The sequence below is a fragment of the Camponotus vicinus genome, unplaced genomic scaffold, assembly GCF_025532165.1.
Source record: "Camponotus vicinus isolate PSW18456_S1 unplaced genomic scaffold, iyCamVici1.0 SCAF_10, whole genome shotgun sequence".
Classification (NCBI taxonomy): domain Eukaryota; kingdom Metazoa; phylum Arthropoda; class Insecta; order Hymenoptera; family Formicidae; genus Camponotus; species Camponotus vicinus.
This window is the reverse complement of record NW_028141946.1, coordinates 2,596,394-2,620,667: the sequence shown is the minus strand read 5'-3', so window position 1 is coordinate 2,620,667 and position 24,274 is coordinate 2,596,394. Positions and strand designations below refer to the sequence as shown.

Here is a 24,274-nt window from a genome sequence, read left to right as displayed (position 1 = left end):
TCGATATAATTTACTCAGTTTTCATTCAGACCCTATTTATGTTTTGCATACTATACACAAGTCAACACAGACAGACCTATGAATGAGTGCCCACCACACATCTCTTTTAAAAGCACTTATTGTTGTGTCCATTCCTTAGCAAGAGTTCGATCTATATCTCTTTCAAAAATGAGGAGATAGATCAGTTTTTACATGTAGGAGGGTCGTGAAATGATAATAGCAATTAAAAATCACAAATGTCTTGTTCTTTCAAAGTTTGCCTACTATGACAATCGTTGTCGTTTTGGGGAGGGACTTGACTCCGAATCGTCATCGTCCTCGTCTGAATCTCCTTCATAATCGACTAATCCCTGAAAATTAAATTTTAATATTTTCATACAAAATCTACAGATTACTATAACATTTTTCTGTATATAAGTTGCAATTTACAAACTAACTTAATTATTATGGAATATATATAAATTTGATATCAATTATCTTAAAAAATGTAAAAAAAAAAATTTTATTATATTATCTTACATTTGTACTGTATTATTATAATATTTCAAATATATATATATACATACACGTGTGTGTATACATTTTTTTAGAAGATTTACCTTTTTGAATAGTGCAGTTCCTGTTTTTTCCACAGTTCCGATAGCCGGAGTAGGATTTATGTCCGACGCAATTGGCGATTCATTCGTTGTTGATGAACTATTATTGATTTGCGGTTGTTGTGAGGTAATATTATTATTAGAAGTGTTGTTGTTTAATACAGACTGCTGTTGCTGTTGCTGCTGATGACTTTTCGAATCTGTAAGAATGAAATTAAGTGCAAAATTTAAAAATAACGATTGTTTCTTAGTAGAAACTGGAAGTATAACATTTGCTGCTATCATCACTGCTTTACCTTCATCATACTCCTCTTCTTCATTAAACCACAGTTCTTCCTCCTCCTCTAGCTGTCTCTGGTCTCTTCGATACCGACTATTCCGCAAAATTGATGGGACACTACACACATACAAAAAAAAATATTTCAATGCATATCTATTATGACATATAGAAATAATTAGCCTGACAATTTCTGTATTGATACACTTATTTTGTCTGTTATGTAACATATTCTACATAATTTTAGTCTTCATTTTATTTTCATTCACAGCAGAAATATAGAAAATATACATTTCACAATGTATATACCTGTCAATTGTAGCTCTATCACGATCTTTTAATTTGTCTTGATGTTGTTCGTACCTTAACTTCAATGCCTTAAAAGTTTGTACATAATCAATTGCTTCCAGTTCTTTTGAAAAGTTTTCAACAACATGTGAGCATAGTGACTTTATATCCTCCTAAAACAAAATACAACAAAATGCCTAAGTAAAAGCAATGAAAACGCGATTTTACCTATCTTCTCCATCAATTGTAAGCACTATCAATACTTACCAATTTAATAAATTCAAACATTTCCAATATAGCCGAATCCAGAAGATTATATCTACCATTGTTTCTTACAAATGCATCAAATACAGGGGCAAATAAATTACCCTTAATTATATATCTATTATAAAACTCGTCCTTTAGAGCTATAATTTTCCTCATAAACCTTAGTGCACATAGTACTAAAAATGTGTGTGTTGATTTCATTAAAACCAATATTCTTCTAAGTAAATCTTTGTTCAATATGCAGTTCTTAATATGGTATGTGTGATGTTCCACACAGAATGATAACAGCTCTAATATCAATCCCAAAAGTTGTACTGTTCTATAATCCTCTCTCGCAGGTCGTTCCCCGATTGTGTTTGCTAGGAGAGGTGCTATTAAAGTACCAATACTATTCTTGTAAAAGTAATTTAAGAAATCAGTCTTTTCTGATTTGTTAACAGAAGCCAACATGTTCTCTGGATCCAGAAGTAAACGTAGCACACCAGCCAACTGGACTGCACCGCCCAACTCAGGATCGCTATCTCCGACAAGTTGAGCAACTATTACATTCACTAACATTTGGTCCTGTTCTGTATTATTTATCTGTTGTAATGTATAATCTCGTACAACACTTGGAGAATATTCCACGATATAAGTCAATATATCTATACTAGCCGTTTTTGTCTGTGCATCGTTCATCGCCAAAGTGATTTCTAAAGCGGGAAGTATACCAAGTGCTGTTAATGTTTTATAAAACGCCTCTTTTCCTTGTGGCTGAAGATTTTGCGAAAAATTGCAAAATTCTTTCAAAAAAAGAACCAAGTCGCGTCTCTTGCTATCTAAGGTCGCTTCGTCTGTTAACTGACGAAAAAGTTCAGTAAGAAATTTCTCATCATCCTGTATCAAAGTCACTATTTCAACTTTATTGAAGAATATAAAACTACTCAATGTACTCAACATGTTATCCTCGAATACACTCGGGGTTGGCAGCACTACATCTTGAATGTATTGAACTCTGTACGTTTGATGGATCTTAGCTAACAGTTCGGTATTTGTAATAGGAATTGCTTGTTTAAATCTGGCTAACTGTCGCAGGTATTCTCTATGCCTCTTTGGCTGAGATAACGTTGGCTCATATTCCAAACATCCAACAACATCAAAAATTGTATCATCGCTGAACATAACTTCAAACAATGCATTTTTATTGAGTAGGAAAATATTTTTAAATATATCGTAGAGATGATGCAATCCCTCAATGTTCTCCAAATCTTCACACGTACGAAAAAGGTTTAGCAATTTTTTAATATAACCCTCGGATTCTAGCGCCACTGCTAATTTTTCTTTTCTCATTGGGGATGTTAAACAATTTTCTATGAGCTCGTTAATATCTTCCAATCGACTAAGTTCGCACGGAGGTAATTCAATGGGTGGTGCTGCATCTGACATATCATCAAACCGTTCATCTTCGGATTCTTCCACAATGTCTTGTGTAATTTCTACAGATGGATCCTTGCCTTGAACTTGACAAATCTTTTCCCATATCTCGTCACAGCCAGCCTTTTCTTGAAAACTTAGGGCTAAGTCGAAATTATCTCCTTCAGACCATACTATTAAAGTGTCCTAAAATCAGAAAATAATTTACTTGTACGTGTCTATGTACAATACCAATCTTTCTTTTATCATTCTTCTACATCACGCTATATAAATTATATATTTAATATATTAATACTTATAATATAAAAAACATTGTTTATAATATAAAAATATTAAAGATCAGTTTCTATATTTTTTTCAAATTTTACCAAAAAATTAGAGAAATATGTTATTTTATAAAAAAGTACATTACTTTTATTTTTTAACATAAAACTAATACCATTCTGTAGTTTTGTTGTTCATAAATATTGATATTTATAACTAAATCGCAGAATGTTGCATTAGCTATATATCATAACCAGTGTAACACATATGATCATCGATACAAATGTGACAAAGACAAAATATAAGAGAATCATAAGAATCTTTTTACAGTCGTAATCAAAGCAAGCAAATGAAATTCTTCAACTGCTCATTACCTGTTGTTTCTGATATGCTGTATCAGGTTGTATTCTACTCTCCAGTAAAACAGAGCCATCGCTTTCCGCTCTTACTAAAAGAGAAATCCCTTTTAATCTATCTACATAGGAGGAGGAAACATGACCCGTACCACGATCATCCCATTGTCTATCTGCGTTAAGAGCATACAACTTTACTCTCCTACGTGTATCCGTCATATTGTAAAACTAATTAGTGCACTCTCTCCCTAATATCACCAACTATTCCGCATGCCTTTTCAAATTAACTCGATCTTTGGCTCTCTCAGCGATGATCTCTTTATAGGAAATCTTCAAGTACTCGACAAATCAATGAGTGGACAAAAACTGAGATATGTTGAATTTCCACATGCCCTTGTACAACTCATCAAGGTTTCTCGTTATTGCATCTTATGTATAGTATAAACAAAATGTGCTCGGTACATCAACGTCTTTATCGAAAGACACGCGCGTGCTGCGCGAGACTAGCGTTACAGTCGGGACCTCGTGTGACGAATAACCAAACACCAAGTCTTACACGCCAGTCGATTCTGGCGTCAATCGTTGGAGGAAACGCGCGTGTCGCCAGACACGGAGCATAGCAAGAGCAATGGTCTTTCCGCACTTCCCCAGCCTTCCTCGCGGCCTCGCTGAGCTATCTACAACTACGCCAAACGTGCACGACGCACCGCGAGTCTCCTCGCGCGAATCGCTCCTCGGCGATGCTCCTGGTGCGTCTCCGGACGAGAAACTCTCCCCGAAAGGGACGAGCGCGCGCGGGAAACGTCCGCGCGACGTACGTCCTCGCACTCTCACGTGTCGCGATCGCGACGTGCTCGGGACGCGCCGGCGTCGGGTACGAGACACTCGATCGGCCTGCGAACGTTGTCGCGGTTCCACTTGGGCGGACGATGGTCCCCGAGTCGACGGCGAACGCTGCGTGCACGATTCTCGCTGCTGTGCACGATTCTTCCCGCGGCGGCGGCGGCGACGAACGTAGAGAGCCCGAACGATAGAGGCTACTTCCGCGATGCGGCTGCTCATAGGAACACGATTATCTCGCGCGAATACCCGTGACAGTCGTCGTCGGCTCGCATCGCCGTTCGCCCAAACTTTTCCCGCGTTTCCCCTAAGCTATATCACTCCAAAATTGACATAGGCAACCACAAGCAGCCACAACACTACATTCCGCCATGATAGATCATAACAACGCGCCACGGGGTCTCCCGCATACGTCGCAAGGATGCTACCGCGAAATTCAACGACTGCTCGGCGATGGCGGGGACGCTCTTATCTGACAATTAAGTTTACCGATCGAGCAGCTTATGACGGACTAGCGGTCGCTAATTCTATGCGAATATCAATGGGCCGATACGATGTTACGATGGATGGAAAGAGTCGGGGAAATTTAGATCGCGTTCGGTGATAACGATCTCCTCTTCGAAGGTCACGCCGTCGATAAGACGGTGCGTTCTTGTCGATCCCGTGCGAGTTTTTTTATTTTCTGTGCGTTTGAGAAACGTTACGCTTTCTTCCCGTCGACGTCGTGCGAGTGCATTTTCTTCGAAGGATCCGATGGTGGATTTTTCGATCGCTGATGTCACGATGGCCGACTTTTCGACTTATTTCGAGAAGTGATGACTCTGAAACGTTTATCGCATCGAACGTTAAAATGTTACAAATATATTACTCGAAGAATCCGATCGATTTTTTTAAATAATTCCAAATGTCCCTTATTTCCATCAAAAACAGAGCAATAGTTGGATTGCGAACCATTTTCGAATTATGACAAATAAATGATTCTCGATTTACGATAGTATTAGAAAAATATAAGATTGTTTTCTTCACATTGTTACTTTCACTTAATATATATAAAAGAAATTTGACATTCAATACTTCATATTCTTGAGATGAACACGTGTAATATATAATTTTGAGATTTACAACCTGTATATTTTTCTTAAATTTGCAACTTGACACTGCAATTAATGCACGATTCTCTTATTTTTTTCATGTTTTTTTCTTTCAAGATAATTTTATTAAGATATGACATTTGTACACATATAACACACGCAAACAATACTTGCAAATTAGTTTAAAAATTAGACATATAATATATATAAAAGAAGACAGAATATACATGACATAAAAATTTATAAAATTGCAAGTATGTGTGCGTATGGATGCATATGTTACTTAATTCAATATCGATATTCGATAAATGAATCGTTTTTTTTTTATTGTAGAAAAATAATTAAATGGCTATTAAGTGCGATGATTACATTTGTGAGCATTATGTTATTATAGACGTAAATTAGTCAAATAAAATTTACCGAAGAACTCTGTTTATTTTAATATGCAATGAGTCGACGTCACAGATATACACATATTTGCAACAATCGTGAGAGCGTGCGCATTTTCGAGATGTTAAAATGAGGTTATAAATACATCTTTCGATTGATCAATAAAGTTTGATAGACAATTCAGCGTTTTGTTTCTTATTGTGCATACAGTTTTAATTATTATCATATTAATCGCATCTGTTACTAGATTTTAGTTTTGTCACAAATATTTATAATTCGTCAAATGTAAAAGTTTTTTTTTTTTCAAGAAAGTAACATTTTCAAATAATTACATACGTATTCATAGCAAAAAAACAAAAAAAACATAGTATATTTAATAAAAATAAGTTATAATACATTGACAAAATGAATTATTTCTCTCTACTAATATTCATTTCTTTACTAATTAATAATTGTAAAAGAAAAAGTTTACAAACATGCATATAAAATTACATTGAAACAATTTGAATTATAAATATAATTATACATATGTATCACATACTGGATTAGAAAAATAATATATTCTTGTGTGAAAATATTTTAACATATAATATTATACTTGTGCATAATGCTTTGAAATTTTTTTATTTGAAAAAATCCATTTGTTTGCGTATGTAATCAAGTATCATAATAAGAATATTATATTTGTAGGAGGAGTTTATAAAATCATATTTATTCAAACCAAGTTAAAGTTTATATCCCTGTTTTCTCATATATATAATTTTACAAGCATATTGCAAATAATGTATTATTACAATACAAGAAAAAAGATCATATATCAATAAATTATATATAATTATTAGAAATATTTGTATATATTATTATTGTTGTAATTAATATTGATATCTTTTCTTAATTTACTCATAAAAAGAGAAAAATTGATTATTTACATATGGTTATAACTATACATAAGAGAGAAACTTTTATATATTAAAGCTTAGGAGCAAAAGTACTCGAGTACATTTTATCCCAATATAGAATTTCACAAAGTTTCACAAGAAATTTTTCTATACAACTATAAGGACTATATAAAGAACCAAGAAAGTCTAATTATATACAGATAAATATGTTTGTAAATCTCAAAATTGTAAAGCCAATAGAACTAATTTATCATATTTTCATACACACTCTGATGATAGAGAGATAATACTTTGATTTATAAAAAGAAAGACAAAAAATTGTCATTTCATTAAAAAATAATTCTTCATGTATTTATGAATGCTGACATTATAACTTCAGTTTATGATTTGAGTCTCGAGCTTTCAGTCTCAGTTATTACTAACTCTTGGATTTAACAATCGCTAGAGAATTCTTTATAATTAGTTCTATCTGTCTTTAATAGATTGACTGACCGACTTGAATATCGTAACAAACTCTCTCATATCGATCACAAAATCCAAACTTTAGTTGTTACAGTCCTCAATTGTTGATCAATTGTTGTCCTCAATTGATTGTTTGTATTAATTGAGGCCGATTATTAACCAAGTTAAAGACTATTATGTTACATAATCTTTATCACACAATTTTATTTTTATTTATTCTGTTGCTGGCGGAGGTGAAAATTTTTGTAATCTACGTCTGCGTAGCATTTCTTGTTCGTTCGAAGATTCCGTCTCAGTCCTAGACAAATCTGACAATTCGGTAAATTCGTTAAATGTTGACCCATCTTCTTTTGATGTACTTGGAAAAGTATTTTCTTTCGATGTACTTGGAGTAGGAGTATTTTCCACTTTAACCTGAGAATTTTCGCCAGTGATCTCAGCGCTTGCATGCACTGTACTGGTTGCAGCAGTTGGTTCTGCCATCGTAGATGTATCCAATGTATTATCGATATTGCTTGTAGAACTGTTATGCACAGGAATGCTGTAATTTTGAGGTTCACATTATTTATATATAAATGTTTATATTTTTATAGAACACATAATTTAGATTACACACTCACTTAGCTGTAACAGCCACTGTTTGATATTGATTCATCATTGCATTGGCTGCATCTAGTAAAAGTTGAATTCTTTGCAACGTTTGTATTCTAGCCTGAACAGCTTGTCGCAAATTACCTTCCATGGCTCTAAGCTCTTCTTCGCTTAATTCGGTTAAATTTGGTGGTGGTACAGGAATAGGTGGCAATGGCACTATTGCAGGAAATAACGGTGGGAAAAGCGGTATATTTCCGGTAGGTGGTATACTTTGAGGTGGAGGCGTATTTCCAGCATTGGTCTGAGGTGGTTGCTGCTGCTGCTGCTGCTGTTGTTGTTGTTGTTGTTGCTGCTGCTGCTGCTGTTGTTGAGGCATTCCTGGAGCTGGTAATCCAGCCCAAAATAGTGGAAAATGAAACGGCGGTCCTATATATTTTAAATAGTAAAAATGAATATTTATTTACATAAATATTTATTCACATATATAAAACTTGAGAGTCTAACACAAATAATAATATAATATAAAATCATACCAATAGGGGGATTGCCACCAGGTGCTTGTGGAGGTTGAGGAGGTGCCTGTGGCCCTGGCTGAGGAGGATTTTGTTGTCTAGGTGGTGCATTGTTCGGCGTAGGTCGCAAAATATTCAAACGGCATGTCGGACATGTCTGTTGACGTTGAAACCAAGAACGTAAACAAGCAGTATGGAAGATGTGATTACATGGCAATTTTTTACTAGCTGCAACCATTTCTTCCCTGTATCAGTTTAATATGCATACATTAAATCACATTAAAGACCTTATAAGATAATATTATTTTATTTATTGCAATTTGTATTCTTACCGGCATATTATGCAGACATTATCAGCAGCAGCTAATTCTTCAGTTGTAGCATCTGGATAGAGTGTATTCATATTCCTGATAGCTCTTCGTGACATTACAATATCATGAAAAGCTTTTTTAAAGTCACGCATTGTATAATACATAGGACGCAATGCAAATAGAGGTAATGTGAATAACTTTATCATTAAAGTCACAAAGGCAACATAGAGGATAACCTGCAAGAGGAATAATTGTTTCGATTCACAAGATATATAAAATTACAAATTTTGATAAAAATCTCATTCTTAGTACAATTACCTTTAATAAGCCAATAATCAATTCTGTATATAACAAGAATACTGGCTTGTTATCCCATGGATTTTCACTTTGTAGATCAATAGTGTGCAAAACATATTTTACAGTGATATTAAACACAACAGTCAGCAAAATTGCATATTCAAAACCAAATACAAGTTGTACAGAAGGTCCTTTAGTGGCTGTTGTATTATATGCATAATGTATCATTGTTAAATTTATACCAAATAAAAGCCCTAGTAAGGTAGCAACTCTGAGGTGAAATAACCATGTTATTACTGGACTCCTTTCCATCTACATAACAAGATATAAATTAAATCAAGTGTATGTTTAAGTAATTATAAACAATTACATACAACTTTGCTACATGTAATAAAAATCATACAAATGTATGCGATGTATCATATGATGTACCAATATTTCAAGTGTGACAATTTGAAATTTAACTCACATAATCGACACGATCTTCCGCAAGCCAATGAAATGACTTCAAAAACAAGAGGAGAGTAAACAATGCTATAAATTTAGGACTGAAGTCATCCCTAAACACTGTAAATGCCAAGCATGTTTCCGTCACCGCGTACCACACTTTCTCCACCAGGTGCTGCAAGCAAGAACAAATAGCGTTATGCGGAAAAATTGACGGACAGATGAGAAATGTCAAAAAAGAGAATGTCAAGAGACCTCAATCGACTCACCTCGAGCTCGGCAGCGCGTAGGGTACCGAAAAAGATCTTTCGTAGAAAGGCGTTTATCATGAACGCGAGTATGAATCCTTGCGCGTAAATCACCTGAGCACAAAGCAATACATATGTAATGGCAATAAGTGCACGGCGGTCGCGTGGCTTATCGGAAACGGCACGTTAAACACGAAAAAAAAACTCACGGTCATGCTCGGATTGGATTTGGTTATGTGAACAACGGTCGGATAGAATTGTTTTCTTTGATAGTACGCATTGCCGATAACAACGCACGTTAGCGCGGTGCTTATCAGCATAATTCCAGCCTCCCTCATTTTCGTGCTGAAAACGTTCACTCTCTCGTCAGCCAGCAAAAAATCCCGTTTACGTATCCGAAAGAGAGAAAGATATACGTGACACTTGTCAAACGGAGAATTTTACGACGGTTTCGTGCCTCAACAGCTGTATCAGTAACCAACACGAGTTGCGATGTTAAAACGTGGCGCTGATATCGTCGCGGTAATCTTCGATTATCCTAACCGCTGTATGTGTATATATAAATAAATGATTCGTTTTCGTCATGTCGCCGATGACAGTGCAGATGTTTTTTTCTCTTTTTTTAAATCTTTTAAAAAAATCTCGACACAACACGATAATATAATCACTGAGGATATTACAGTGTTTATCTCAACGTTAATTACTCGCGTAAGATATGAAATGTCAACCATTAATTTGACAGTAAGCGAAGGCCAGGCGGTGCCACGTGATTGGTCAATGATTACATTTTGCGTTGAACACGTGGATAGTGATGATTCTTGCTTTCATCAGAGATGTGTTGTTGTTCCAAGTACGTTATCGCAAACAGATTTAAAAAGGAGCGGGAGCGACATTTCTTCTTTAACGAAAAAGTAGCAAAGGATATATATATATATATATATATATATATATATATATATATATATATATATATAACGATTTAATTATATTATGATATAATAGGTACATTCACAAGTCAAATGTCAATTACGATGATTTGTATTACATGTTAATGAGCAACAATATTGCAATTGATTTGAATTTGTCATGTAAATGACAATACATATTAATGAGGACATGTGTGAACAATGGTAGATATACGCAATGATTCTTAAAAGTATTTCAAATAACATTTTCATTTTGTTTTCAAAGCCTTTAAAAAGTAAATTATGGAGAGATATAAATTTCCCTCCTTCTCCTCCATAAAAGCATCTCTTTATATATCACATTTATATAGCCACTGGCTTAAAATTGTAATGGTTTGTGATTTTAAACATATGCATAAACTATTAGCTTTATCTATGACATTCTATTCCTACTTTTCTACTAACTTCTGTATATTCTGTTAATATTAATATATTTAATATATTAGGAACACCACAAAACAAATATACTTATAAAAAAAATATATATGTATAAAAATTATATAATTTCTTAAAATAATATATGTATATATATATATATGAGAATAACACATGAATTTAACATATAATATTTATGATTATAGTTTCTGCATCTGTTATGTATGCATACTTAGAGCTTTTGTTTTCAAGATACTTTTAGGGCTTTGACGTTTTGGAGTTCCTAATTGTGCTGTTGCTTTTAATGGCGTTCTACGTGTATCAACTGGAGGTCTTCGCACTAATTTAGAACTTTTTGGAGTTTTTACTGTTAAAGGTCGCTTAATATGTGGTGTTTTGTTAACATCTAATTTATATGGAGACATATTTGAATTCTCCAGCATTGTACTGATAGACATCTTTACCAATGGTGATGCTCTTGTAGTAATATTTTCTTTTTGATGAATTTCTATGTTACCTGTAACATTAATTCCTTTATCTTTAGAAAAAGTTTGATGTATAATTTGATCTTTATTCGAGAGTTTCTGATTTTGCAATTCAAATTTTTGTGCAGAACGGTAATTCTTATCTAATCGTTCTTGAAGTGGTTTTAATGATGTATCTATTATTTGTGTCTTGATTTGTACTGATGCATTTGGAGATAGCATTTTATTTTTCAAATCCTTATTAGATTGTTTTCGAGAAACTTGTGTTCTTTTACATGATTGCTTGACATGTTCAGTGTTTACATCCATTGTATTCAGAGAATGTTTATTTGCATTATTATCACACTGTTTTTTGTTTAATACGTTGGCTGGAATAAACTCTGACGTTTTTGTTGTGCATTCATCAAATAATTTTGCTTTAGCTAGAACCATACCAGCATTTTGCGTTCGAAGTTTTGCGACCGATGCCCTACCAGTTTGTGGAGCAGGTGTGTTTGTTCGAGATACTGATTGAAAGTACTTATCTGCATCTTTCCAAGATATTCCCTTTGAGCCTTCGGAAACAATATTATCTCTTTTTAAAGAATCATTATTTAAAGTTATGTTCTGATGACTGTTGGTTTTTTTTAAGTCATCTATTTTTTTATCAAAATAACACGAATTATTTACAAAGTCTTTTCCATGGAAAGATGATGCTCTACGCACATATGAAGTTGTACAATTATTTGCCAAATGTAAATCTTTAAATCCAGAAAGATTCAAATCATTATTTGATATTTTATATTGTTCTATTGAACGAGAAATCGATGCATTCATTTGATTATGTAAACATGTTATCTCGTCTCTCGTATTATTAGATATAATTCCGTTACATCCTTCTGTAGAATTGGGTTGTTCTTCTAAATATTTATTAGAAAATAAATTTGATTGTTTTTCAATAGGATAAACATTTACTTGTCTTTCGAGTTGAGCATGGTGCTGTAAATTATATTCTGGTGAAATATGCCATGATGCAGTTCGTCTAATACGTTTGCTGTAAATAAAACAATAATTCATTATATAATCAAATAATTCTTTTATATTATTCTAATCAAATATCTTTATATATATTCTAATTTAATTTTTTTTTTATTTTGATGCAGTATTTTTTTATCTTCATAGAAATAATAATAGTGAAATTTTAGAATATATATATAATATAGTTACAATCATCATTTACATTACATATATTTAAAAAAATTATAAAAATTTGAATAAAATCCAAAAGTACCTTGTAACTTTTTCCTGTGAACGTCTTCTTAATGAGCCAATTTTCCTTGCACTAGGAGATCTTATTATTTTATGTTCTCTTGATCTTCTAATTTTTAATTCCTTACTCAATTTCTTTGCTAAATAATCGCTTGTCAAAGTATTCTCGATACTAGCCTCTTCTAATGTTTTCTCATATGCTGTTTGTACTTTATTTACTGAATGTGCAGTCATATTATTTTCCTCATTATATATGCATCCAAATTCTTGAGAAATACGCGATTCGATTGCAGAAACTCGGTTTTTTATCTCTTCATATTCTTTTTTAGAGATTTTGACATAATCTTCTTCACAATTATCACTTGATAAAGATATTGTGTCAGCATTGGGAAAAGTATTAAATTCTTCCGAATCAGTCTTTTCTTCAGGAATTAAACAAATATTATCACTTTCATCCGTAGCATCTAATTTCCTTGAATTTGTGCTTACATTCATATGCCATTGCTCATCATTTTTACAATGATTTTTATTTATAAGCAAATTTTGGTCGCCATCATCATCTGATAAATCCACAGTGGCATCAATAAATATATCATCATACTCTTGCTGAAAATCATTATTTAATGGTTCATCATATTTTATTGATCTTAAATGTGTTATTTTATCATTATATTTACGTATTCTATATGCATCAAAAGAATTGCTTACTGAACTCCAACGTCTTTCACTACTCGACTTGTAATTATTCATATATAAATCCAATAAATCATCAGCATTCTTCTAAAAAATATTTCATCAAAGTTATTAATATAGTACTATATAATACTATTTAATTGGTTACAGATCTCAAAATTTATAAGAGATATATTTATTGATTTGAGATTTAGATAAACTTTTGAAATCTCAAATGTATATTAGAAGCACATTTACTTACTTGTCTATTTTTAGGTGCAAATTTGTCCAAACTCAATCTTAATTTTTTTGGTTTATCTAATTTTTCAGTCATTCTCCTAAAACATATGAAAAATTAAAACATGTTAAATTTATGCATATATTTAATTTTTGAAAAAAAATATATATATGTATTAAAATAATGGATGTACATGAGAAATAAAAATTTATAAAAATAATAGTAAAAAAATTAATCATTTCATACTTCTTCTTTACACTTGGAGGATATTCTTTTTCAGCTACTTTTCGTTTTTTGGTAAATTTATTTGAAGGCATATTTGATAGTACTGCAGGATGTATAGCAGGATGTAGATGATTGATATTGGGTGTGTCATCTGTGCCTTTTCCAACCATTTTCTTCAAACCATTAAACATTCCTATAGAACATGCAGACATATAATATTGTAAATATTGCAAATATGGTAAATATGTCAAAAAAGTATATATTAATTCATTAATTCTGTTAACATTTTCTGTTTAATATTTTATTCTTTTATTTTACTTTATAGAAGATAATGTTATATATTTTGTTAGTGTGTTGCTAATCATTTAATTGATATAATGAATTAATGTTTATCAATATGTAAAAATATTTTATATATACATATATACAATATGGCTTACGTGTAAGACTTCCACTACGATGCTTTTTCTTTTTATAATTTCCATGTTCAAAGGAGTCTAATCCATTATCTGTGCTGCCGCTTGTTTCAGTAGAAATACTTTGGGCGATATGAGGTGGTAAAATACCAATATTTTCCGAATTTTCGATCAGAATCTATATATAATAATTCCTTTTTAAATAATGATACATTTACAATATTGCAATCAACATTCTTAAAAACATCTATTACCTTAATAATAGTTAAATGCATTTGCAGTCTGTTTTGTACAGCTGCCATGGATGTATCTTGCAATGGCATAATATTTGGTCCAACAACTTTTGCCAAATTTTCAATGCTCATCTTGTTTTGTTTTTCATACATGGAAACTTTTTTTAAAAATTCCATGAAAAAAGCCAGAGTGTTTAAATGATATGGCGGTAATAGTATACATGCCAACAGTAATGCCTGTACCCGATAACTCTTCAGCAATGCGCAGTGCACAAACAAGTCGTGATATGTATATGGAATCAATGGCTCTGGCAAATCACGGAAGAAAGATTTTAAGCAATTAGCGACATCGATCGCGTAATTCTTCTCGCCTAAATTGCCACCGTTATCCAGACGAGACATCAATTCCTTCTGTCGTGCCTGGGATCCAGCCTTTCTAAAGAGACCTTCCTGAGTAATATACTTTTCTAGGAATGTCGAGGCTTGAATCACAAATACAGGAACATGAACTATGGCACCTGATGACAAATTCACAATATCCAAAGGCTGATAAAACAAAGCAGTCTTGAAGACTCTCTTAGAGATATTCTTGCATGCCTCGGGTCTTTCGCTTTTAAGCATACTCTTTTTGAAGCGATATTTAACTCCGAAGCTTCTGAGATCCTTGGCGACAATATGATACACCTTTTCTTTATGCAGCACATCGTAGATCAGCATTTTTGATACTCCAATGCAGCGTAGAATTACGCGAGTCCCGTGATAAAATTCTCTTCAGTCAGAAATTACGAGATTCAAACACATATCTCTCTTATCATTCAAACCATATCTCTCAAACATCCGTTTTCATATTGAATTTATCACTCCTCCCTTCTTCAATGTCGCCAACGTTTTAATCGAGAATGCGCCATCGTGTTAAAGACACTATCGCAACGCAAAAATTTTCCCGTACATCAGCATCATTCTTTTGTGAGAAATATTATAAAGAGAGAATCATGTTATCGTATTATTTAGTAGAATACAAGTCGTGATTATTTCATCTCGATAAAATTATTCCGGTTATGTTTTCGTCTTTAGATAATTTCATGCACGGCCGTCTTTAATGTGCAATAGTGCTTTCAGTGATGCACGCGATTCTTTGATCTCGTGACCAATTTCAAAGAGCGTGATTTTTTTTTGCTGCAGTTTGTGACTATATACACTTCGATCCTCTCGTTCCTCGCATCTGATATTATCGGATGCTGTATTTTTAGACGCGACCGACGAGTATCTTATCCATTGACCGATATAGAATTCGAATTGCGATTTTATGAGACGGTCGCCGAGACCGAGTGAGAATATTACGGATATGCGACGTGCGCGTGACACTTCGAGCGACCGATCTTACCGTTTGCTCTAGGAGTCGCTGGGATTGCGAATCGTCCACAGACTGCTACGAACGCGTAGCAGTCGACGTATCGTTGGTACCGTCGAAACGGACCGTCGTTTTCCATGCTGGCCCTTTGCAGACCCTTGACAATCGATAAGGAAGCATGCACGGATTCGTGAGTCTCGCGTCGACTCCTTCGACGCGCGAACGGCCATCCACCTCGATCAGAGGCGACCTGGACGAGAGGTTAGGCGATCGCGATCAGCCATGAAGAGCCCCGCAACGTCTCCACGCTCGAATGGCACCAACGCGCCGATTCCCGTCCCGTCGCAGAGCCTCCAGGTATCGGGGGACAGCGTAAAGTCACGCTACAACAATGCCGTCAATAGTTTCCAAGTGGTGAAGGTCGCCGGACGCGAGTCCGGTTGCTACATCGCCAGTAACATCGCGCCGAAGGTCGGCAAGCAGCAATTGGTGTCTTTAAACGGGGACTCGGTGCGCTGCGACAGCGTCAATGTCGACGAGGCGCTGGCATGTGATGTGGCGCCCATACCGACAACGAAGACCAAGGCTCTGTGCGTGCACATTAGGGAGAACAAATGGTACGACGCGGGCAATGTGGTTTCCGTAGGGGTAGCGGGAACCAGTCTGAATCATGCCCTGGAGAGCATGTCCTTGGCTTACAATCCTTCCACGAAGCAACTATATTCTGTGGAGGAAGCTAAAACCCCCAACAATGCACAAAACGATTGTACTTCTCAATACTTGGAGTCTCCGTGTAACGGTAAGGAACAATCCAGCAAATCTGAAACAGACAAATATATAAAGCTCGAGAATGTTAGTGCGAACAGCAGTCCGAGGAATAGCCTGCCACGGTCGTGTAGTAGCACAGTGTCTTCCCTTAGCGAAATATCACCGTCAGGAAGCTTCCTGGGAACTGATGAGCAACATGTTGTAGAGAAAAATGACAAAGCACCTAAACGTTGGGGATTAAACTCATTTTTTACAAAGAATGTGTTTCCATGGAAAAATCGGGATTCTCAGCAGTCGACACCTACCAGTAGTCCGTCGAGAAATATCGACAAGGTAGGCGGTAGTACAGCTTTAATCCAACAGCCGAGACCATCAAATTTACCAGCTAAAAATGCGCTGGAAGAAGAACGTCATCGTAAGCAATACACTGCAATTTTAGAAGCAGCGAGGAAAAGAGAACTGCGCGAAGAGAAAGAGCGTAAGCAACAACGAGAGTATCAGCTGAAGGAAGAGGAAAGATTAGCCGAGGATTCTAATACATGGAATGTGTATGTCTTACCTAAATTCGAGAATGTTAAGAATACGAAGAAAGTGAGGGAGTTATGGTGGCGTGGTTTACCGCCGAGTGTACGTGGTAGAGTATGGAAATTAGCGATTTCGAATAATTTAAATATAACGCCGCATCTCTATAATCTTTGCTTAGATAGAGCAATGTCGAGCCCAAACAATGAATCATTAGCTGCAATCAGATTAGATGTATCTCGTACCTTTCCTACCTTATGTGTCTTTCAAGAAGGTGGACCATTATCCAATAGCCTTGAGGGTATTTTGGCAGCATATGCCGTATATAGACCGGACGTAGGCTACGTACAAGGAATGAGTTTTATTGGTGCTGTGCTATCATTAAACATGGAACCATCAGACGCCTTTGCTTGCTTTGCAAATTTGTTAAATTATCCTTGTCACAGAGCCGCCTTTACATTGGACCAAAAAAGAATGAACACTTATTACAAGGTATATTCCAGTGCTCTTGCGCATAAGCTGCCAAAAGTCTTTTCCCATTTCACTGTAGCTGGATTAAGTCCAGATTTATATCTATTAGATTGGTTATATACTATATATGCCAAAGCAATGCCTCTTGATGTTGCATGTAGAGTCTGGGATGTCTTTCTCAGAGATGGAGATGAGTTCCTCTTCAGAACAGCTCTAGGTGTATTACACTTGTATCAGGAAGAGTTGTTAAAAATGGACTTTGTACATGGTGCGCAGTTTCTCACTAGATTGCCAGAGAATCTACAAGCAGAATCTTTATTCAACAGTATTAGCCAAATGTCTACTACTGTTGGGACGACAACATTTCAGCAAATGTTGGTTAAATTTTCTGCATAATTTAGTATCAAAAGGTATTAGCAAAATTGAATTACAATTTTTCTTATTGTGATAAGAAAATTTGAATCTTTATGCAAAAACGTTTTACATATATTATTTGTGATTATTTAAAATTATTTAAATTATTTAAAATGTTGAAAATTCAATGCGATTTTTATATTTTGTATATTTTTATTTTTACAGTACTATAATTAATATATTTTTTTTCGAAATATATACTTTTATTAAAATTATATATATATATATATATATATATATATATATATATATATATATATGTATGTAATTATGTATGTTTAAAGTTTTCTTTTTACAATTGATAAAGATGTTATATAGAATATAGAAGTTTTTGCATAAAAGAAATCACGAATAATTTTCAACTTTTATAACACACACATACATACACATATACATTCATATATATATATATATATATATATATATATATGCATGTGTATGTGTGTGTGTTATAAATCTTTGAAAATTATATATATGTAAATGATTAAAAAACTTGTTATAAAAATATTTTTTGTGTAAATAATGTAATTGACTTTGTTTTGATTAGTTATAGACATGTTTCTTATAATGAATGAAATTATGAAAAATGATCTGAAATGTAAATGATATACTCTGTTGATAGATCTATTCTCATTTAATATTTTTGTATTTTAATATTTTTAATATTTTCGAACTGATGACATGTTTGTAAATTTTTGAATAATATCCGAAATATCTAAAATTGAATAGGATATTATTAATTGACTAATATTAATTTGAAAGTTTCGCTCAATTGTATACATATTATTTCATTTATTTTAATTTTTATCATAAATTATTGAAGCTTATAATATTTTATAATTTATGATAAATATTTAAACGTTCGCAATGCTATCGATCTTGCTTCATACATCGACATGTAACATTATTGTATTGCTGCATTTCAGTTTTGAGATATATTGATATATTCTTTACGAATCTATATCTCTGTGGAAACGATTTCTTCAAGACTGAAGGACTGAGATACATACTCGAATATACGAGAATATTATTCAATATACTCTGCTACAACACAGGTATTATTCTTATAAACATTTAAGCTCATTCACATGACTAGAATTAAATATGTCGAAATTAAAAAAGAGGATTCTCGCTAATATTCAACTGTTATTTTGAAATTCTAATACTCATGAGATAGCGCGTATCATAATAAATATCTAATAGAATAATCGAGATTGTGTGCCGCACCAAATATATTTCATACAAAAATTTTGATCAATATTGGCTTGTATGAAGAAGCAAAGCTAAATAATTCAAACATACATAAAATATTTGAAATAAATTAACGAATATTTTAACGAGATCTTTTACTATTTATTCAAATGTTTGTCATACATTATTAAGAAATGTTCTGTTTATATAATTATATTTTTATTTTCTGCAACATAACGATAAATTACGAATTTTTTTTAAACAGTCTTGAAATTCTTTTCAGTGCGAATCGACGCGTGCTGTTTGCATTATTTTGCTTCGTCGTTTTTTAAAGTCAGTGGATAAGGTGCTAAGTATGAGATTATTATAATGAAGTGTGTGATAAAATGTTTACACATACAACGGAGGTTTTTTTAGTAGTTTACACATTTTAAAATAATATTTACATAATCTCTTTGTTTTCCTTATTGTTGCTATGATATAAGGCAATTTGTAATATTGAGTTCCAAATAGCGAAATCCTATCATGTCCCGTCTTTTGAGTGGCCTTTATAATGAAGATAGGATATATATTTCAAGGTTTAAGAATGTATGAGCTATATATAATTATCGAACTGTATTCTAAGAGAGTAATCTCGAAAATGTATTTTCATACAATTTAACTGCAATAAGCTTATTGTATGTGCTTGTTATGTATACCATCCTGTTTAATATGGATGTATGAAAAGACTTTAGTTCTTAATATCTGGAATAGATACCATGAATTGACCACAGTCTCAAGATTGCTCCATATTTCAGGATGACAGTCACAAGTACATTGCAATAGCTTTGCATATAGCATGGCTTGGAAGCTTGAAGTTATGCAGAAATATAGACTATCACCATTTCTATCAATATAAAAAACTCAAATACATATATCTCTTTTATAATGGGCAAGACATAGCAGAATGGCGAGGCTAGAAATACACACATACATCTGTGGAAAACTAATCGCTGAGATACAAATAATGTGAGATAATTATCATGTTTAATTCTTTCATTTAAATATAAGAGACAGAATTGTCTAAAGCGTTTGTTACACTTTGCGTTTGTTAGTCTTATGTTTAGGTATATGTATAGTTATGCGTTTTTATTTATATAATCATAATTTGTGCAATTAGTGCGAAACTCTCTAGTGCTTCTCAGTAAGATATATGTTTTAAAATACATGATTCATGATTCTCAAGATGTGAATAATGGACATCTAGAATTGAAACATGAGAGAACTTGTATAATATACATATATCTAGTTTTTAATCGACAATACTCTCATTCCATCCATTATTCCAAATTACTAATATTTAGTGATCATGAACAATACATAACAAATAAGTTTATAGATGTATATAAAAAGCACAAATGAATAAGATATTAGCCTAGAACACAATGAATTATGTTATTTTGGAACTCTAAACATCTACATATATTACATTTACATGGATAAACAGTTGCACATTGTGCACTTGTGTGACACAAATGTTTTTTTTCTATCAGAATGAATTACTAAGAATAATTACTGTTCCAGTGATAAATTTTGAGTAGCAATTGTATATCATTCATTGTAAAATAGCGATTTTTTTATTCAATCGATTTTAATTTTTGTGATGATATATTTTATGTTGAGTTTTTCTTTTACTATATTAAAGTTTCATATATTATAAATTAAAATATTAAAAGATGTGTAATTTGAATATATTCTATGTATATATTTTTAAAATTTCATGTTACAAGATATGTGTGTGAGAAAAATTGAGAGAACTTTATTTGAAAATTCTATAATATATGAAATTTCAATCTTTTTTTATTTCTGTTTTTTTATTGAAATGATTTTATCCACAGCTTTAAGTAACAAGTCACAATTATAACATTTAAGTAATTATATGAAACATACTATTTGTATATTATTGTGAATATCCTTTCGTATTTAAATATATAATATTTTTGTGAAATAACAGATAATGTGCCAACTGTATTATGGTTATAATAAGCAAAAAGACCATTTAAAAGAAATATCCATTTATACTCTAAGTAATCTAAATGGATCGCCAATTATCAGCACCACACTATATATACCTAACTACACTGTTGACTAATGTAACTAATAGTAACCAATACAGTTGTCTAACTCTTTGTTGTGGACATGATAATGGAATGCGATATTTGATTATATCCAAAGGATAAAACGATTGAAATGAAATGCGATATTTAATTATATCCAAAAGATAAAAATTGAAGTAAAACGAGAATCTCATTTGTCCGCCTTAATAACTGACTCAATAATCACATTGTAACTATAGAGGCGATTTGCTATGAACAAAAAAATATATGTATGTATAATTATGTGCACACATGTGTATGCTTGTCCATGTATCGATTGCATTAAAATATTTGTAGGTATATCTATTTTTTGCCTCTTGGAGGATATATCAAGAAGATACATATTCAAAATGTAATTCTTTTTCATTTGTGCACAATAATTGTGTTAAACTTGAACTTGAACTCAGAAGATGTTGTTTCTATAAATAAATAGTAATAATATTAATTTGTGTAATAATTATATATTTATTTTTGAAAATTATCTTACTACTACAAATATCAATGTTATAAATAAATAATGTATTCTTGTAGATATACCTACGTATATTTTAGACTTAAATTTCTTCCGTGTAAAGTTGAAGATACGACGCCTAAGTATGATAAAATCGTGTAAAAATCTGTGCACAAACAACCATGCATGTACTATGTGACACTTCTGTGTTCCTTGTCGTTAGTGCCTCGATAGAGGAACTCATTGTATATTTTATACGCGTTTTATCGTGTACATTTACCTTAAGTGCAATATTGTAATATATATTTTTTAAAGAATCGATCCCCGTATTTATTTTGTCAGATGTATATGAGCAAACATGTAAAGTATACATAGAGACGTTAGCAAATTAGAGAAAAAATCTTCATATTTTTTAATACGAAATTGAAGGAAGAACACATTTTGCTCTGAAAAGATATAAAAGAAATATATAAAGTAACGCTATAGTTTGAAGAATTCTCAACATTTTTGTGAACGATAAGATCATAATGCACGACGACGTCTCTAATTATGCTTTTTATTAAACGAACTTTTACAATACTACGAGAACTATTATATGTATATAACCACATGCTTGCTTCCTAATTTAATTCGAAAGAATCAACGATATTTATCGCAATAGTATAACGACCATTTTTATATCATATAATGGACGATAAACGATCTGAAAGAAAAAACATATTAATATACGTCTAAGAAATATTGTAAATGACGCCAGCAACATATCTATGGATGACTTTTTTTCGTATATAAATAAAGATTATGCTGCATGACATCGAATTCCTGAATTCTTTATTCCTTCGATGAAAGTAAAAGCTACATTTACATTAAATTTTGAATCTATTGTACTTGCGTTACATATGGTATGAATCTATATATTTTTATGCGATGTTAAAAAATTAATATTGTATTTTAAATTAAGTATTTTTATTGTAAAAATTATTGTTTAATTTATCTTTAAGTTATTTTGATACTATTTCGAGTGTGTTTTGTTACTTTAATATTATTTAATAGTACAAAATTCTGTATATTGAACAAATTAATTGATAATTAATTGAACATTTTAATCATTTTTCTAGTTTATTAAAATACTTCGAATTCAAATAATTATTAATTCGCGCCTCACGTCGATGGTGCTTCAGGAATTCAAATAATGCTTTTCGGTTGACTTCAGAACTTTGAATCGCGGTCAATCGATCACAGTGCATCGCTAAATCTCGCGGTGATTATCGTTCCAGTGTATTTCATGCGTAAAAAAGTATCGCGAATATCTCGTAAAACACATCGTAATACACGTTAAAAATATATAATCGTTATTATTACGATTTCTCGTATCCGCTTTCGTATGACCGATCAAAATATACCGACCTCGTATATTTTCGCACAATATTTCCTCATTTGGCATAAACTCTCGGGTATGTATATATTTCATTCTGTAATTAGCTGCGCTGATTGATGAAATATTTTTTTATTTGTTTTGTAACAATCAGAACTATTTCTCGATTTCATTTCCAATTTTTATTAAAATATTCCAAATTTTATTTTTAAGAAAAAATATGCGATTATTGCTATTGGTTCGCCCTCTCGTTCGTGTCTCAGTACTTCGAGAATCGCAATTGCTCTTCGAGCAATAATCGCCAAACTTCACAGTGAACCGCGAATCGGATAACGACAGTCGCGTTTAAACCGCGCTCCGTATTTCTCGCATTTTCTTATCGTCTAAAAGTACCTCGCGGTCGAAAAATTGTCGCGAATATATCTCGCGAGGTGTCAAACGCGTGATAACGTGTTAAATATCGTGTGCGAGAAAATCGACTACGGTAATTCCGTTATAAGTGATCCGTTCCCGTGCGTGTCCGAACCTGTTCGAGGCCATCTTCGCGTATTTCACAAATCATTTTCCTGCTAAATGTTGCATCGAAAGTTCGACGTGGACATGATCAGGTATGTACATGTCATTATTTAGCGTTTAAAAGTATTGGAAGCGACAGGGCAAAAAGCCTCTTAAAAAGTTTATAGCAAAAACGGTTAGAGCAAGAAGCTTCTCGTAAAAATTACAGCGCGCGAAAAGTTTACCGTGCACTAACGCCCTCTCTGTATTGCTTCCAGATTGAGAAACACAACTAATGGAGGTACGAATGGTAACCGGAGGAGTCACAGGAGGAAAGAGAAGCTCATTGCGCGTATATGCATATCGTATGTATATGCATAATTATACAGTTAATAAAATTAACAGCAAATTGTAAACCTTAAATATTTTTATCTTCGTATTGCTAAATCAAGTATCATTTTCGAACGAAAAATTCGATTATATTATATAAAAATTAAATTAAATATATATATATAAATAAATTATATATAAAATATATATAGAAATATATATATATATATATATATATATATATATAAATTAGATAAAAATTAGAAAAAGAATTAGACTATATAAGAATACCGAAAAAAATCTTGTAAAAAGAATGAACTAAAAATGGGCAATTTTTTTGCGAAATATCTATTAAATGAATAAAA

The 24,274-nt window shown here is 32.6% G+C and overlaps 5 protein-coding genes across 14 annotated transcripts in view; 2 read left to right on the top strand and 3 right to left on the bottom strand.

Moving 5' to 3' along the window:
- Positions 1 to 223: 223 nt before the first annotated feature.
- On the bottom strand, positions 224 to 4,739 carry Flfl (serine/threonine-protein phosphatase 4 regulatory subunit 3 flfl). Of its 3 annotated transcripts, none has more exons than XM_083080370.1 (6): positions 3,480 to 4,737; positions 1,429 to 3,027; positions 1,237 to 1,334; positions 893 to 993; positions 600 to 796; positions 224 to 350 (listed from the first exon to the last, which is right to left on the bottom strand). In XM_083080370.1, exons 1-6 carry the CDS (start codon positions 3,675 to 3,677, stop codon positions 264 to 266), a joined length of 2,280 nt encoding a protein of 759 aa, XP_082936496.1. In that variant the 5' UTR covers positions 3,678 to 4,737; the 3' UTR covers positions 224 to 263. The 3 variants fall into 3 exon arrangements, with proteins under 3 accessions (XP_082936496.1, XP_082936495.1, XP_082936494.1); XM_083080369.1 differs by having other exon boundaries at positions 1,183 to 1,334; positions 3,480 to 4,733; XM_083080368.1 differs by having other exon boundaries at positions 600 to 993; positions 1,183 to 1,334; positions 3,480 to 4,739.
- Positions 4,740 to 6,324: 1,585 nt separating this feature from the next.
- Sip3 (septin interacting protein 3) lies at positions 6,325 to 10,302 on the bottom strand. 2 transcript variants are annotated; one of them, XM_083080381.1, is made up of 8 exons: positions 9,759 to 10,301; positions 9,571 to 9,663; positions 9,324 to 9,476; positions 8,876 to 9,166; positions 8,579 to 8,793; positions 8,268 to 8,491; positions 7,761 to 8,160; positions 6,450 to 7,681 (listed from the first exon to the last, which is right to left on the bottom strand). In XM_083080381.1, the coding sequence occupies exons 1-8, from the start codon at positions 9,885 to 9,887 to the stop codon at positions 7,354 to 7,356; spliced, it is 1,833 nt and encodes a 610-aa protein (XP_082936507.1). In that variant the 5' UTR covers positions 9,888 to 10,301; the 3' UTR covers positions 6,450 to 7,353. The 2 variants fall into 2 exon arrangements, with proteins under 2 accessions (XP_082936508.1, XP_082936507.1); XM_083080382.1 differs by lacking the exon at positions 9,324 to 9,476 and having other exon boundaries at positions 6,325 to 7,681; positions 9,759 to 10,302.
- Positions 10,303 to 10,589: 287 nt separating this feature from the next.
- LOC145960709 (uncharacterized) lies at positions 10,590 to 16,493 on the bottom strand. 3 transcript variants are annotated; one of them, XM_083080367.1, is made up of 7 exons: positions 14,428 to 16,491; positions 14,198 to 14,351; positions 13,779 to 13,950; positions 13,557 to 13,632; positions 13,331 to 13,399; positions 12,645 to 13,228; positions 10,592 to 12,407 (listed from the first exon to the last, which is right to left on the bottom strand). In XM_083080367.1, exons 1-7 carry the CDS (start codon positions 15,121 to 15,123, stop codon positions 11,108 to 11,110), a joined length of 3,051 nt encoding a protein of 1,016 aa, XP_082936493.1. In that variant the 5' UTR covers positions 15,124 to 16,491; the 3' UTR covers positions 10,592 to 11,107. The 3 variants fall into 3 exon arrangements, with proteins under 3 accessions (XP_082936491.1, XP_082936493.1, XP_082936492.1); XM_083080366.1 differs by having other exon boundaries at positions 10,593 to 12,407; positions 13,331 to 13,402; XM_083080365.1 differs by having other exon boundaries at positions 10,590 to 12,407; positions 12,645 to 13,402; positions 14,428 to 16,493.
- On the top strand, positions 15,340 to 22,528 carry LOC145960714 (TBC1 domain family member 14). 3 transcript variants are annotated; one of them, XR_014435446.1, is made up of 3 exons: positions 15,340 to 17,928; positions 18,859 to 18,987; positions 19,407 to 22,528. XR_014435446.1 is itself a non-coding variant. In XM_083080379.1 (2 exons), exon 1 carries the CDS (start codon positions 16,040 to 16,042, stop codon positions 17,912 to 17,914), a length of 1,875 nt encoding a protein of 624 aa, XP_082936505.1. In that variant the 5' UTR covers positions 15,340 to 16,039; the 3' UTR covers positions 17,915 to 17,928; positions 18,859 to 22,528. The 3 variants fall into 3 exon arrangements, 2 of the variants coding, with proteins under 2 accessions (XP_082936505.1, XP_082936506.1); XM_083080379.1 differs by having other exon boundaries at positions 18,859 to 22,528; XM_083080380.1 differs by lacking the exons at positions 18,859 to 18,987; positions 19,407 to 22,528 and having other exon boundaries at positions 15,341 to 17,539; positions 17,680 to 17,849.
- Positions 22,529 to 23,408: 880 nt separating this feature from the next.
- The window catches only part of LOC145960404 (uncharacterized), a 162,047-nt gene continuing 161,181 nt past the window's right edge, over positions 23,409 to 24,274 (top strand). For all 3 annotated transcript variants that reach the window (XR_014435347.1, XR_014435346.1, XR_014435348.1), the window contains exons 1-2: positions 23,409 to 23,692; positions 23,858 to 23,944. The gene's annotated coding sequence lies outside the window, so the exon portion shown is untranslated. The remainder of the gene's footprint in view (positions 23,693 to 23,857; positions 23,945 to 24,274) is intronic.